The sequence below is a fragment of the Arachis stenosperma genome, chromosome 3, assembly GCF_014773155.1.
Source record: "Arachis stenosperma cultivar V10309 chromosome 3, arast.V10309.gnm1.PFL2, whole genome shotgun sequence".
Taxonomy (NCBI): domain Eukaryota; kingdom Viridiplantae; phylum Streptophyta; class Magnoliopsida; order Fabales; family Fabaceae; genus Arachis; species Arachis stenosperma.
The window spans coordinates 40,472,211-40,487,538 of record NC_080379.1 but is presented as its reverse complement, the minus strand read 5'-3'; the positions used below and the strand labels follow the sequence as shown (position 1 = coordinate 40,487,538).

At 35.7% G+C, this 15,328-nt stretch overlaps 1 protein-coding gene across 1 annotated transcript; it reads left to right on the top strand.

Annotated features, from left to right (window-relative positions):
- Nucleotides 1–4: 4 nt before the first annotated feature.
- LOC130965960 (uncharacterized) lies at nt 5–10,073 on the top strand. The gene is made up of 4 exons (XM_057890714.1): nt 5–1,480; nt 3,987–4,218; nt 4,332–4,439; nt 9,946–10,073. The coding sequence occupies exons 1-4, from the start codon at nt 5–7 to the stop codon at nt 10,071–10,073; spliced, it is 1,944 nt and encodes a 647-aa protein (XP_057746697.1).
- Nucleotides 10,074–15,328: the final 5,255 nt, after the last annotated feature.

Here is a 15,328-nt window from a genome sequence, read left to right as displayed (position 1 = left end):
GCCAATGGTTAGGGCCGATGCATCCGTGAGCATCAAGGTGCTCCTGAACGCCACGGCAGCGCACTTTGGTTTTAGGCCGACTTACCGGAGGGTTTGGATGGCGAAGCAGAAATCTATTGCCCTCATATACGGTGACTGGGATGAGTCCTACAACGACCTGCCTAGGTGGGTCTTGGGTGTCCAGCTGACGATGCCTGGGAGTGTTGTGGTCCTGAAGACGAGCCCGGTTCGAGTTGGAGGACAGGTGGACGAATCTCAAGCGTACTTCCACAGACTTTTCTGGACTTTCCCGCCCTGCATCGAGGCATTCCGTCATTGCAAGCCGCTAATCAGCATTGACGGCACACATTTGTATGGGAAGTATGGGGGAACGTTGCTCATCGCGATTGCACAGGATGGGAACTCCAACATTCTACCTGTGGCATTCGCACTAGTAGAGGGTGAGAACGCGGAATCCTGGACATTCTTTCTCTCACACCTTCGACAGCACGTGACCCCGCAGCCCGGTCTGCTGGTTATATCGGACAGGCACAACGGCATCAAGGCTGCACTTGAGGCCCCTGACGGCGGTTGGCTACCGCCATCTGCGTACCGTGCATTCTGCATACGACACGTTGCGGCTAATTTTGCCCTAACCTTCAAGGGCAAAGATGCTAGGAGGCTACTAGTGAACGCGGCGTATGCGAAGACCGAGGTTGAATTTGATTACTGGTTTGATATCCTGCGATCTGAAGATCCGGCGATGTGTGAGTGGGCGAACCGGATTGATTACTCGTTGTGGACTCAGCATCGTGATGAGGGGCGGAGATTCGGTCACATGACGACGAACATCTCCGAGTGTGTGAACTCTATCCTGAAGGGGGTCAGAAATCTCCCTGTAGCATCCCTGGTGAAGGCAACATATTGTAGGCTTGCGGAACTGTTTGTTCGCAAGGGGAGAGAGGCTGAGGCCCAGATGGGAACAGGACAACAATTCAGTCAGCATTTGGTGAAGTGTATTGAGGCCAACATGAAGACGGCCAGGTGCTTCACGGTGACGCTGTATGACCGGGATAACTCCGAGTTCACTGTAGCAGAGACTACTCCGACTGGTTCTTTCTCCTTGGGTACTTACAGAGTATCACTTGCCTCTCGGACATGTGACTGCGGGTACTTCCAGGCTCTTCATTTCCCGTGTCAGCACGCACTTGCGTGCTGTGCATACTCACGGGTCACCTGGACCTCTTACGTTCACAGCGTCTATCAGATTAGCTCGGTCTTCAATGTGTATCGGATGGGATTCACACCTCCCATCCCGGAGGGCTTCTGGCCACCTTACGACGGGCCCACAGTGATTCCAGACCCTGCCATGAGGCGTGCCAGAGAGGGTCGTCCTAGATCCACTAGGATACGGACGAACATGGACGAGGCGGATCCGAATCGGCCAAAGAGGTGCGGCCTATGTCGCCAACCTGGACACACGCGACGTAGTTGCCCACAGGTTGCAGGCTCGTCTCAGACAGGACACCATTAGTATGCATGTTGTTAGTGTTAGCATTATCTACATTAGTGCGCATCTTGCTAGTCTTAGAGTTATTTAGATTATATCCCATGTTGTTAGTGTCAGTATTATTTACATTAGTGCACATGACTTTTAGTTTGATTGTTGCGAGTAGTAATGAATATGGCTTTTTTAATTATGTATTTTTTTCTTTAAAGTTCAATCATGTATGATCCTGGTTTGTACTTTTTTTGTTATGTTATAGTCTGTTTATCTATGTTTTTTTTTAATTTGTGTTCTGGGACATTCATTTTGTATGATCAATGAATCTTGAAACAGTTTAGCGTTTATTTTCTCTTATTGAACTGTGTCCGGGTTGGCGACATAGGCCGCATCTCTTTGGCTGATTCGGATATGCCTCGTCCATAGATACACAGCTTAGTCAGTCTCACACATAGTTCGAACCGGCCTGATTCGAACTATGATTGGTGTAATTCGAACCAGTCTCACACATAGTTCGAACCGGCCTGGTTCGAACTATGATTGGTGTAATTCGAACCAGCCTGGTTCGAATTACATGCAGACATTCTCTCTCTATAATTCGAACCACCTTGGTTCGAATTACCTTCATTACTAATTCGAACCAGGCTGGTTCGAATTACTAACAAAAAAAAAACCATAATTCGAACCAACCTGGTTCGATTTACTAATAAATGGAGTTCGAACCAACCTGGTTCGAATTATATAAAAATACGATCTGGCTTATTGCTGTAACGATTTTTGCTTTGGCGTATTTACGTAATTTTCTGAGCCAGTTGGCTTATTATGGTTTTTTACCCTTATTATTATTAGATAGATTGGCTCTTCAAATTTTCAACCCCAACGCTTCATTCGCTGTATCCTATTTAATTTGTCAATAGGTGCAGATATTGACATTCCATGAAAGTTAGCTACCTAGACTTTGTAGCCCAAGTTTCTCATCAGACCAAAATCTGGTTGTGAAATAATTTATTTTTATTAAACAATGTACGTAAAATTATAAATGAATTAAATAACTAGCACTGATTTTTCTTATTATTCTTAAAAGGTAAAAAGTTGGCTTTAATTAACATGCAATGTATCTAACTTTTAATGATATTAGCACCCATGACAAGCATGAGAGTTATATAATAGTGTCTATGATATTTAATATTTTTCAAATGAAGCTCAGAATGATATATAAGCAGAACATGAGAGCCACCTCTTCGCGATATCAATGCAATTTTTTTTGGTCTAGTCACTCTCTTGTGGAATTTTATACAAAGAAAACAACCGGAAGATTAATGGATAATTGGAATGGAATTGGCAAACCAACATGACTTGTTTTCCTAAGAGATACATGAACTTGTCGGCACGTTAGAATAAACAACTTTTTTGTTGTATGTTCAAACGAAACCGTGACAAAGCACAAAGCAGATTCGTTATAAACGCGTAAGTGCGTAACCCCACATACACAACCCAGTAGGCCAGGGGAATGCTCAAACCTTTTTAAACGCCAGCTCACTCCCACTACTTTCATATGTATAAAAAGTTGAGCTAATTTAATTTGATACATCTAGAAAGTACGAACGACCCAGGCTTTAATTTTTAATTAAAAGGAGTTTAATCTGTCTTAAGGTGGTTACGTTTTTCGCTACTTTTCTGACCCTAGAGTCTCCGTCACCTTTTTGTTTGCTCAAATAATCAAAAGGTAACCAAATGATTGGCTATGATTGGGACATTCTTAAATAATTACGAGCCCGGCGGTGATACGATTAATTAAGCATAAATCATGCATTAAACAAAACATAAACAAGAAAGGTGTTAATTATTATTGTAATTCAAACTTCTAGTAATTAAGATACAGATCTACATTATACGTAATAATATATAGGTGTTTGCTACAGTACGATGATAAATTCATACGTACTGATACATTTAAAATATAGACAAATAATAATAAGGCACGTAGAATTTATTTTCCACATTAAAATTTGATTTTTTCTTTTTAAAATATATAGTATATCACCACTTTTACTAATACACTCTTTTAATTAAATAAAAATAAAAAATATTTTTTGTTTAATTTTATAAAAAATCTTAAACATTCTTACTTTATTTAATTAGACAAAAATACCCTTTTAAATTAATCAAATTTTAGAATTCAGTTAATCTTAATTTTATAATTTCAAATAATTTAAACAACAAAATAAAAACATAAAAAAAACTAAAAATCAATCGTTCTTTATCTTCTCCAATTTCCCTAATCATTCGTCCCCTCCCTCTGAAGCAAACATATCAAAAAAAATAAAAAATCAATCGTTCTTCATCCTCTCCAATTCCCCTAATCATTCTTGCCCCCTTCTGAAGCAAAGCATTGAAAGTCCCAAACCAAAATGGCAAAACCCTAGTCCTAGGTTCTTTGCCGCGGCCGTCCCCAGGTTCTTAGCGCTTCCGCTTCTTCCTCTTCCCCCTTTCCGGAACCTAGGTAGCTCGGCACGTGGTCCCCATCCTCGCCGACTTCTCTGTCCGTGGCTTGGACCAACTCGCCTTCGGGTCACCATTTGCCATCGTCTCTGCTCTCGCCGTCATCTCGCCGGTTGCTGCCGTGTCTCCGTTGAAGGTTAGTGGCCCTGCTCTCACAAAAAATACATGTTTCAAAGAAACTATTGGTAAAAGGCGTTTCGGTTATAGAGATTGCGATGCTTTTCATGATGCAGGTATATATATCTTGGGTATTCGACAGTGAAGTAGAAGCTGCAAGGTCCTAGTGACACATGAATTACATTATATCTGCACTGAATTTATTACCCTGAATTTTCAACCTCACCAGGGCTCCAATCCAATACGTGTATCCCTTTTGATTTTCTGAAATTCAGAGCTTATGACAATGCTGCTATCAAATGCAATGGAAGGGAAGCAGTGACTAACTTTGAGCCAAGTACATATGAAGGAGAGATAAAATCTCCATGTAAATCATGTTGCTTGTATGCGAAGTTTGTATTCGTAGGTTTTGATGAATGACAAACCAACAAACGACATGAAAAGACATACCAACAAACAACTTGAATGAACAAGCATGAAGAGTTGAAAGCAAACACAACAACAACAAGAAACTCAAGTCCACAACAGTTGAAGACAAGTATAGAGTCTTAGGACTTAGGTAACTTCTTGTTAAGAACCAATTGCTAAATCTCTCAACACACACTCACAAAAAGTTTTGATACACATCTTGCAATTCAATGCTAGCCAAAAGGTTTAAAAACTTGTTTTCAAAGGTACAAAAGCATAGGAATTGACTCCAACAAGTTTGAGATCAATCCTAAGCATTTTGAAGTGATTTTAAGCCATTCTTTGAGGTTTGCATCGATGCACACTCATCTTGCATCGATGCAAAGCATGCAACGACTTGTTGCATCGATGCAAAGATGTTTGCATCGATGCAACCTAGCTGAAAATTCAAATTTCAGCATCAAAGACACATTTGCATCGATGCAAAGTGTTATGCATCGATGCAAATAATTCAAAAACATAAAAAACGGCTAGTTTTGACATAAATGCTCCATCCCATTAATTCCCCAACGTTTCTAAGGTTTGGAAATCTATAAATGGATGGATTGAAGCCTTATTTCACAAGGTTTGATCTTAGAAAACTATCTTGTTCATATTCTTTCATTCTACACATTTTTAAGGTGTTATAATTCACAATTTGAGAGAGCAATATCAATTGGTTCAATAGTGCAAAACTTGTAATCATACACTCTTCTAGAGAGTACTCATTTCATCTCAACAATTCTCTGAGAATTGTTTTTCTTATACACTTTGTAAATTGGAGCGTGATCTCCAAGGTTGAGTCAAGAGTTATAAACACTATAGTCGGTGAGGATACCAAAGAGGTATACTAAGTACTCAAGGCAAATCTTAGAGAAGGTATCTCTAAGTGGAGTGGGTTAGTATACGAGTGGTGATCATATACCGTGAGGTGTTAGAAACTAAGGACTCGGATTGTAAAAGGTTTTGCGCGAGCACCTTGAAGCTTGGCAATAGTGGAACTTCTCAATTGCGATTGAGAAAGAAAGTGGACGTAGGACAAGGATTGTGCCGAACCACTCTAAATAGCGTTTGCATCTCTCCAAACTCATCTCTTCAATATTATTGTCTTTTACTTTTGAGCAAATAAATTGTGATCGAAAAGTAGCTTCGTAAGTACTTAAGGAGTGGCTTAAGTCCGATTGGTGAAAAGCTTGATCAATTTATTTGAGTTGGTGTCTATTGGAAAGTAAAAGCTCCTTATAAATGCTTAGCAATTGAGTTAAGCTCTTGGAAAAATACTAGTACAATAACACTTTTGTATATTGTCTTTAACTTTCGCAAAAAGAAAAATTGTTGTTGCATTACTCAATTCACCCCCCCTCTTGAGTAATTGTGCATAGGTTCTACAAGTGGTATCAGAGCTTAACCCTTTGAAAGACTTAACCGTTTAAGGGAAAAGATCATGGCAAGCACAGGCTTTAACAACAACAACACTAGCGAAGGTAACTCAACCGCTAGACCTCCTCTTTTTAGCGGAACAAATTACTCTTATTGGAAAAATAAGATGAGAATTTGGATCCGTTCTCAAGATGTGAGAATTTGGAAAGTGATTGAGAATGGAAATCACATTCCAACAAAGACAACAAGCGCTAAAGAAGGAGAAGCCTCCGTCTTAAAGCAAGTACCGAAAGGAGAAGATGAATATAGTGACGATGATTGGAAGAAAGTGGCAATGAATGATAAAGCCATCAACTTCATTCATTGTGCACTTAACGAGCATGATTATATGAAGATCTCTACATGTGAAACCGCTAAAGGGATTTGGGATAAACTCCAAATCACTTACGAAGGAACCAACCACGTTAAAGAATCAAAGGATGAATCCGACTCCGATGACGACGAGGTTGCAAATCTTTGCTTAATGACAAGCGAAGAAAAGGTTAGTGATGACAACTCCACTTCTTTTAATTTACAAGATGAATATGATGCCTTACTTGAGGTGTACACAAAACTTACCCAAGATTATTCTCTCCTAAAGAAAAAGAATATGGATCTTTTAAAACAAAATGAGATGTTGAAAAACGAAAATATCAATCTTGGAAAAGATAAGTGTAGCACAAGTAGTGATCCATACAAATCTTGTAAAATGCATGAAGATGAAATTACAAATCTTAAGAACACTTTAGCTAAGTTCAATGAATCTTCAAAGAACTTAGATAAAATGTGGAAAAACCAAAAGCATGTTCATAATAAGGAAGGTTTGGGTTTTGAAAAAGGAAAATTTAAAAATGCTAAAACTCCTATTAGGCAACCGCAAGCCCAAAAGATAAGCATGCCTAAAAGGAATGAAGCCTTTAAACATCTTCCTCAACATGCTTCATTTAGAAATTATAATCACAATGTATATAGATCAAAAGATGTTGCATTTAGGAAACAACCTAGGCAACCATTTAGAAACATGCATAGGATGCATAATCCAAATGTCATATGTCATTATTGTAATAAAGTAGGTCACATAGCACCCGTATGCTTTACAAGAATTAAACATATAAACTTTCGTAGTCAAGATATGAGATGGGCACCACATGGGCATTATGCTCATACTAACCATCAAGGACCCAAATTCACTTGGGTACCTAAAACCAAATTTTAATTGTTTTGTAGGTACGTGTTGGAGCTAAGGATACAAATTGGTATGTTGATAGTGGATGCTCCAAACACATGACCGGCGATGAATCAAAGTTCACCGCAATAGAGCCTACAAACGGAGGAAACGTGATATATGGAGACAACAACACCGGCAAAGTAATCGGCATTGGAAAACCATTGTTTTGTAGGTTTATGAGTTGATGAATGAGTAATCAATCTTGAGGTAGATTGAAGAACTTGAAGATTATAAACAATGGAGGATCAACAAATTGAAGGTTATAATGGTTTAAGTGAGTATATACATGATGGAACTCAAAGGTTTGAAGAAAGAACCCCCAAAGGATGAAATTTTGGTGATTTTGGGCAAATGATGCACGTTGCATCGATGCAACCAAGCTCTGCATCGATGCAAAGCACACGACGTGCTATGTGCATCGATGCAAAGACCATTGCATCGATGCAAACACGACCAAATTACACAAAAACAAGTGAATTTGGCATTTTTGAGCAACAAAACCCATTTTTGAGCAAAGTCACATTTTTATTGCTTTATTTGATTATATGAAGTGTTAAACTAACTCCTAGTAAGCTAAGGATCTCTATTATGGTTTAAATACTTTGATATTTCATTCATAAATTTTGTTTAATGATTAATGCTTGTATGCTTGTTTGGTGAATAACTCAAAATAGGCTTGGTACCCCTATTTTAAGTTAATGTGCATGTCTTGATATATTTTAGGGGGAATTATGCATGCTTATTATATATAAAAAGAGGAAATCAAATTCTTTTTTGAAAGGGGGAATACCTCATTGTTTTATGCATTTCAAACTCCCTTTCTTTTTGATAATGTCAAAAGGGGGAAGAAAAGTTTGAGGATATTTGAAGTTTTGAACTTTTTGAAAAAGGAAGAAAAGTTTGAGGTTTTGAACTTTTGAAAAAGAAGAAGTTTGAGGATTTGAAAAGAAGAAATAAGTTTGCGAAACAATGATTTCAAAAAGACTTCCGCTAAGCAAAAACTTTGATATCTAAATCTTTAAGGGAACAAATGCACATATTTAGGGGGAACTCTTGCAAAAAATTTTTTAGTCTTCTCCAAAACTTTCTATAAAACAAAGTGCATTATTGTTGCTTTCAAAATCATTTATAAATACATATCCTCAAAATTGGTTTGTCATTATCAAAAAGGGGGAAATTGTAAATCATGTTGCTTGTATGCGAAGTTTGTATTCGTAGGTTTTGATGAATGACAAACCAACAAACGACATGAAAAGACATACCAACAAACAACTTGAATGAACAAGCATGAAGAGTTGAAAGCAAACACAACAACAACAAGAAACTCAAGTCCACAACAGTTGAAGACAAGTATAGAGTCTTAGGACTTAGGTAACTTCTTGTTAAGAACCAATTGCTAAATCTCTCAACACACACTCACAAAAAGTTTTGATACACATCTTGCAATTCAATGCTAGCCAAAAGGTTTAAAAACTTGTTTTCAAAGGTACAAAAGCATAGGAATTGACTCCAACAAGTTTGAGATCAATCCTAAGCATTTTGAAGTGATTTTAAGCCATTCTTTGAGGTTTGCATCGATGCACACTCATCTTGCATCGATGCAAAGCATGCAACGACTTGTTGCATCGATGCAAAGATGTTTGCATCGATGCAACCTAGCTGAAAATTCAAATTTCAGCATCAAAGACACATTTGCATCGATGCAAAGTGTTATGCATCGATGCAAATAATTCAAAAACATAAAAAACGGCTAGTTTTGACATAAATGCTCCATCCCATTAATTCCCCAACGTTTCTAAGGTTTGGGAATCTATAAATGGATGGATTGAAGCCTTATTTCACAAGGTTTGATCTTAGAAAACTATCTTGTTCATATTCTTTCATTCTACACATTTTTAAGGTGTTATAATTCACAATTTGAGAGAGCAATATCAATTGGTTCAATAGTGCAAAACTTGTAATCATACACTCTTCTAGAGAGTACTCATTTCATCTCAACAATTCTCTGAGAATTGTTTTTCTTATACACTTTGTAAATTGGAGCGTGATCTCCAAGGTTGAGTCAAGAGTTATAAACACTATAGTCGGTGAGGATACCAAAGAGGTATACTAAGTACTCAAGGCAAATCTTAGAGAAGGTATCTCTAAGTGGAGTGGGTTAGTATACGAGTGGTGATCATATACCGTGAGGTGTTAGAAACTAAGGACTCGGATTGTAAAAGGTTTTGCGCGAGCACCTTGAAGCTTGGCAATAGTGGAACTTCTCAATTGCGATTGAGAAAGAAAGTGGACGTAGGACAAGGATTGTGCCGAACCACTCTAAATAGCGTTTGCATCTCTCCAAACTCATCTCTTCAATATTATTGTCTTTTACTTTTGAGCAAATAAATTGTGATCGAAAAGTAGCTTCGTAAGTACTTAAGGAGTGGCTTAAGTCCGATTGGTGAAAAGCTTGATCAATTTATTTGAGTTGGTGTCTATTGGAAAGTAAAAGCTCCTTATAAATGCTTAGCAATTGAGTTAAGCTCTTGGAAAAATACTAGTACAATAACACTTTTGTATATTGTCTTTAACTTTCGCAAAAAGATAAATTGTTGTTGCATTACTCAATTCACCCCCCTCTTGAGTAATTGTGCATAGGTTCTACACTCCAGCCATCAATGAAGGTATAACAATGATCTATTTTGCTCCTCTTAATGTACAAGTGACTATGTCACTGTAAAATTGAATTTGTGTTTGTTTTCTACAGGTGGCATTCATAATCTTGAACTTAATTTGAGCATAGCAACTCCAGGACATGGTCTGAAAGAAAATAGGGGGCAACTCCAGTTCTCCTGGGTCCCTTACAGCATGCATGCTAGAAGAACAATGGTATAGTTGAACATCAAATCTACATTTTTTTAAGGTTCATTCAAAATTATGCTTTCACAAGCCTTCATTCAAATATGACTTTCTCTTTTTGAAGGTTTGTTGTATAGTTCTATTAATTCTTCACGTCTTTGTCCTACCTAGTGATCATAACATGTCAGGCTCTCTTCGTTTGCAGGTGAAAACCAATGTTAAAAAATAGTGACACATCTTCTAAAGAGACCATATCTGATGATAACCGTTCCAGCTTATAACAAACACCAATAAATATGTGTTTGATGTGGATAACCTTATTTAATTTATGCTCTTAGCTGTAGAAAAAGGTTGTAGAAAAATGTTCCAAATTATAGATCAGTAATTTATAAAAATGTAGGGGATCATGTGGACCTTATTATTTTTCTTATTTTAATTGAAATTCTCAGGGCTTCCTAAGCTTCAAATGCTTAAAATTTACCAATGGGAGAAAAAGAGAATGGAAACTGCTTCACAGCCAGAGAATTTATCAGAATATTCCAGAACTATTTACCACATGTGATAGGAGCAGTTCTAATATTTTAACAACATATGTGATAAGCCGAGTCTCTAGCCTTGCTAAAAAATTTTGAAAAAAAATTCTCTGTCATAACCAAATACATATACAACTAAAGGGTTTCCTCTATAATGTAGCCAACATTTTCATGGACAAATATCTGGGGTGTCAATCAGACATCTTAGAAGGATGTGGACTTCATTTGTAGGGATAGTAAAATGCTTTTCTCGCCAGATTCTTGAATTGGTCCCCTGGTGGTGTGGTTAGGTGATCCACCATCTTCCGGTGAGATGCGGTCAAGGTCGATAACTACGGAATTCTGTGCTGTTCTCAATGCTTCTAGTTCTGCTGAAACTTCTTTTATGGTTGGTCTTTTTTTTCCACTGAGTCTCAAACATCTCATTGCAAGATTTGCAATGGCAAGAATGTGACCTTCCCTTGCTTCCTTAAGCACTTTGGCATCCAGAATTTTAGAAAGCTGGTTCTCCTTTATTAGAGAAATTAATTCTGCTATCAGATTTTGACCCTTATTTTCTAATCATATGTGTCATTGTTATGTTAATGCATGGGTATATATATATATACATTACCAATGTTTCTTTTCCTTTTGTTCTCCTAATGTCTTCGGCCTAGCATTCTTTTTCTTTTTCTTTTAAATTTTAATAATAATAATAATAATAATAATAATAATAATCAATTTAAATTTTTGTCTATCAAAATAATTTCTAATAAATAATCCAAACTAATAGAATAAGTCATAATTAAATTAAATTTTAATAATTATAAAATTTTATTTTATTATTTTTGATAAAATAATTTTTTTAAAAAATAAAATTTCAACAAATATAATGATTCATAAATAATTAATTATTTAATTTTAGTCACAAAAAAAATTAATTATTTAATTTTTAAAAATTTGGGTGTTACACAACTTGATTATTACAGTTTTTCGTGAAGAGCTAATTCTTAAATACTTAAATTTACCTCTGCTCTTCATTATATACATTAACAATTTTCTAATGAACCTCATTCTACATGACTTTCAATGTTTAGTACAAAGCATAAATGTTAGAAACAGAACGTGGTTAAGAACTTATTTGTGAGAAACTAAACTTCATATATTACATTTTCAGTAGTTACATATACAAAAACAATAGCAAGAAGGTATAATATCATTTACTATAAATGAAATTGTAATTCTCTGTGAAAGCTATTTCCTAGGATTTTAGTTTCCAATTCCATATATAATCATGCTTTGGTCAAACATAAAACTACTCTAACAATTGTATGCAACCTAGATTGTCATGACTACCATTCTTGTTTAGTTATGCAGGCTTGCTTGAGCTAGGCTTGTGTATACTCTTCAATTAAGTTCATAAGTGCCAGTTTAGTTGAAACTGCAGGCTATTATATATTTAAAAATTTTGAGGATGTTTTGTGGAATTGGCAAATCAATAGTTATATCCATTGATAAAATGGTCTCTTATTTTCATTCTCCTATTGCACTAGCAGCATACTTGTTTCTACTTGCCATTATTAGTTGCAAACTTGTTTGTTATAGTTTGGATCTTTCTCATTCATTTTGGTATATGCATAGGGTAAAAAAAAAGGTCACCAGCCAACTTCGTAATAAATCACTACTTTCTATGATTTGTTGCCAATCTTATCTCTATAATTTTAAATTGTTTAATATAAGTTATACTTTCTATTTTTTATCAGCTTGTTTTCACATTATTTTTGTATTTGTTTCTTTCTTCATATGAATTGAACAGTAAAATTGAACAAAGCTACATTAAGTATGGACATGCAGCTTAAGTGTGATTGGATTTGAAAAGAAAAAAGAAATCAAAATTATTTGTAAATCTTAAGTTCAATGAAATGATGAATCTTGCATTGACATTGCAAATGCATGATAGAAGTTCTGGCCAACTGATTCATGGGTCACAATGAATATACCTATTGAATATGTTATCAAATTCTAGGCTCTAAAGGCTGTAACAAGAAGTTTATTTGAATCATTAGTAGACGAATATGATAAAGTCAAACAGCACTGATTGACTTGATTAAGAGAAGTCAGAGGCCTTTGGTTTACATCAAACTTGAAACACAATTCTGCATCTTGAGTTCCACAACACTGCATATGGCACAAACTATCTAGAAATCTGAACATTGCATTGCTTGAGGTGTGCCATTTGAAATGGCTATGATAACTTTGATGTAGCTAATATTATGTTATGCAGCCAAAAATGTAAGATGGTTTGAATTCGTCTTTTCAAGCTTTTGAAATGGCTATTTAAAGGAGAGATCATTAGAGCTTTAATTAAACAATGTATGCAGCTAGTGAATAACTTAAAGAAGTGACATAGCTGAAGGTTGTTTCCTTTTATGTAATCCCACATTCTTTTTATAACCTCAGCTCTTGATAACTCACTTTCTCCAGTACCAAGAAAATTTACAAGGGCATCAGATAGTTAAAGAGGTGCAAGAAAACCTGATTTCTCCCCTTCTGACGTTTTTACTTTTTCTTTGGTTCCTCTGATTCTTTCAGAGTAGGTAAAGGATGCTGTGAACATGCTATTTTCATATAAAACTTGTAGCAACAAGTATAGCAACACGAAAACCAGTACCACATACCATGAGTTACCCCCAAGTTGGAGATATTAATAAGACAATTTTACAGATGATATATATGAACTTCAAATAGCATAGAGAACCCAGTTTTTTTTTCACCAAATAATTATGTCATTTTCTGACCCCTAAATTAAATGTTCATGTGACCTAAAAATAGTTCAAGAACAACACTATGATATCAGGAAAACAAAGAAAATATATATTCCCCATAATAGATGATCTCATGAAATTTTGGATCAACTTCCACTGTCCACTGTAAATACAAGTCATAAAGAAAATTGTCATTTGAGCACAAACTAAAGTTTACAATTAACTTAGAACAAACTGTGAATAGATTTGGCAAACAACATTGTACTTATCAGCAATTACACCAGCAAAAGAACAATTGTGAGACTGTTATCAAGTTTCACTAGGATCTTGCAGCTTCTACTTCGCTGTCGAATAGCCCAAGATATATATACCTGCATCATGAAAAGCATCGCAATCTCTATAACTAAAACGCCTTTTACCAATGGTTTCTTTGAAACATGTATTTTATGTCAGAGCAGGGCCACTAACCTTCATCGGAGACACGATGGCAACCGGCAAGACGACGGCGAGAGCAGAGACGATGGCAAGCGGTGATCTGAAGGCGAGCTGGTCCAAGCCACGAACAGAGAAGCCAGCGAGGATGGGGATGACGTGCCGAGCAACCTGGGTTCTGGAAAGGGGGAAGAGGAAGAAGCGGAAGCGCTGAGAACCTGGGGACGGCCGTGGCAAAGAAACTATGGCTAGGGTTTTGTCGTTTTGGTTTGGAACTTTCAATGCTTTGCTTTAGAATGGATAAGAATGATTAGGGGAATTGGAGAAGATGAAGAACGATTGATTTTTTATTTTTAGAGGGAGGGGAGGAATGATTAGAAAAATTGGAGAAGATAAAGAACGATTGATTTTTAGTTTTTTTTTTATATTTTTATTTTGCTGTTTAAATTATTTGAAACTATAAAATTAGGATTAATTGAATTCTAAAATTTGATTAATTTAAAAGGGTATTTTTGTCTAATCAAATAAAGTAAGGATGTTTAAGACTTTTTATAAAATTAAACAAAAAATATTTTTTATTTAATTAAAAGGAAGTATTAGTAAAAGTGGTGATATAATATATATTTTAAAAATAAAAAATCAAATGCTGATGTGGAAAATAAATTTCACGTGCCTTATTATTACATGTCCATATTTTAAATATATTAGTACGTATAAATTTATTATCGTACCGTAGCAAACACAAAGAAAAAATTAGGAAAGAATGAATGGATGCGGCAGGTTTGGGAAAATAGAAGCAATGATGTGCGAACAAGTCAGATTAGTTTTGTGGATTTTCCAAAAAAAGCATTAATTACGTGCAGCAAGAGCATCATTAATTGGCAGTGATGTTCTCCGTCTCCATGCAATTCAAATCGCATTGCATTGCCACAATGGATATGATATCATCATGAAGGGCCTCTTCAAGAACAAGCCTCGCACCCCTGCGGAGCTCGTCCGCCATGTGCACCACCTCCTTCTCCTTCTCAGCTCCAAATCTGACATCGATCAAAAGCGTGAAGAAAAGGTTACTTAATTTCTTCAAAAAAAATATTCTTCCTTTATACTTTCTCTTAAACTGATTATTTGAACAAAAAAAAAAAACGCGATTAAGTCATTTATTTCTTATTTTTAGATTAACTTTTTACTTGTTTTATATACTTAGAAACATGTCAATTTTTCTTGTCTATACCAATAAAATATTTTTTTGTGGTTTTTGCAAGACCAATTTTATATAGTGCCTACAACATTTTTTTACCTAAATTATTTAAATATAAGTATTGAAAAATAGAATCAATATCTTTCAAAATTAAAGATTGTATTATTTATATAAACACCGTAGACACACATTCTTTTAATAATATGATTGTTATTTTCTAAAGCAGTAAGGGACAATCAATATTCTATAGACATAGTTATATTATATTATATAGAATGAAAATTATAGACAGAATAGAATAATATAATTAATTAATTAGGGGGTCCAACTATTAGTAGTAACATGTATGTTTGTGTACGCGTGAATGATGCATTCAATTCGAAC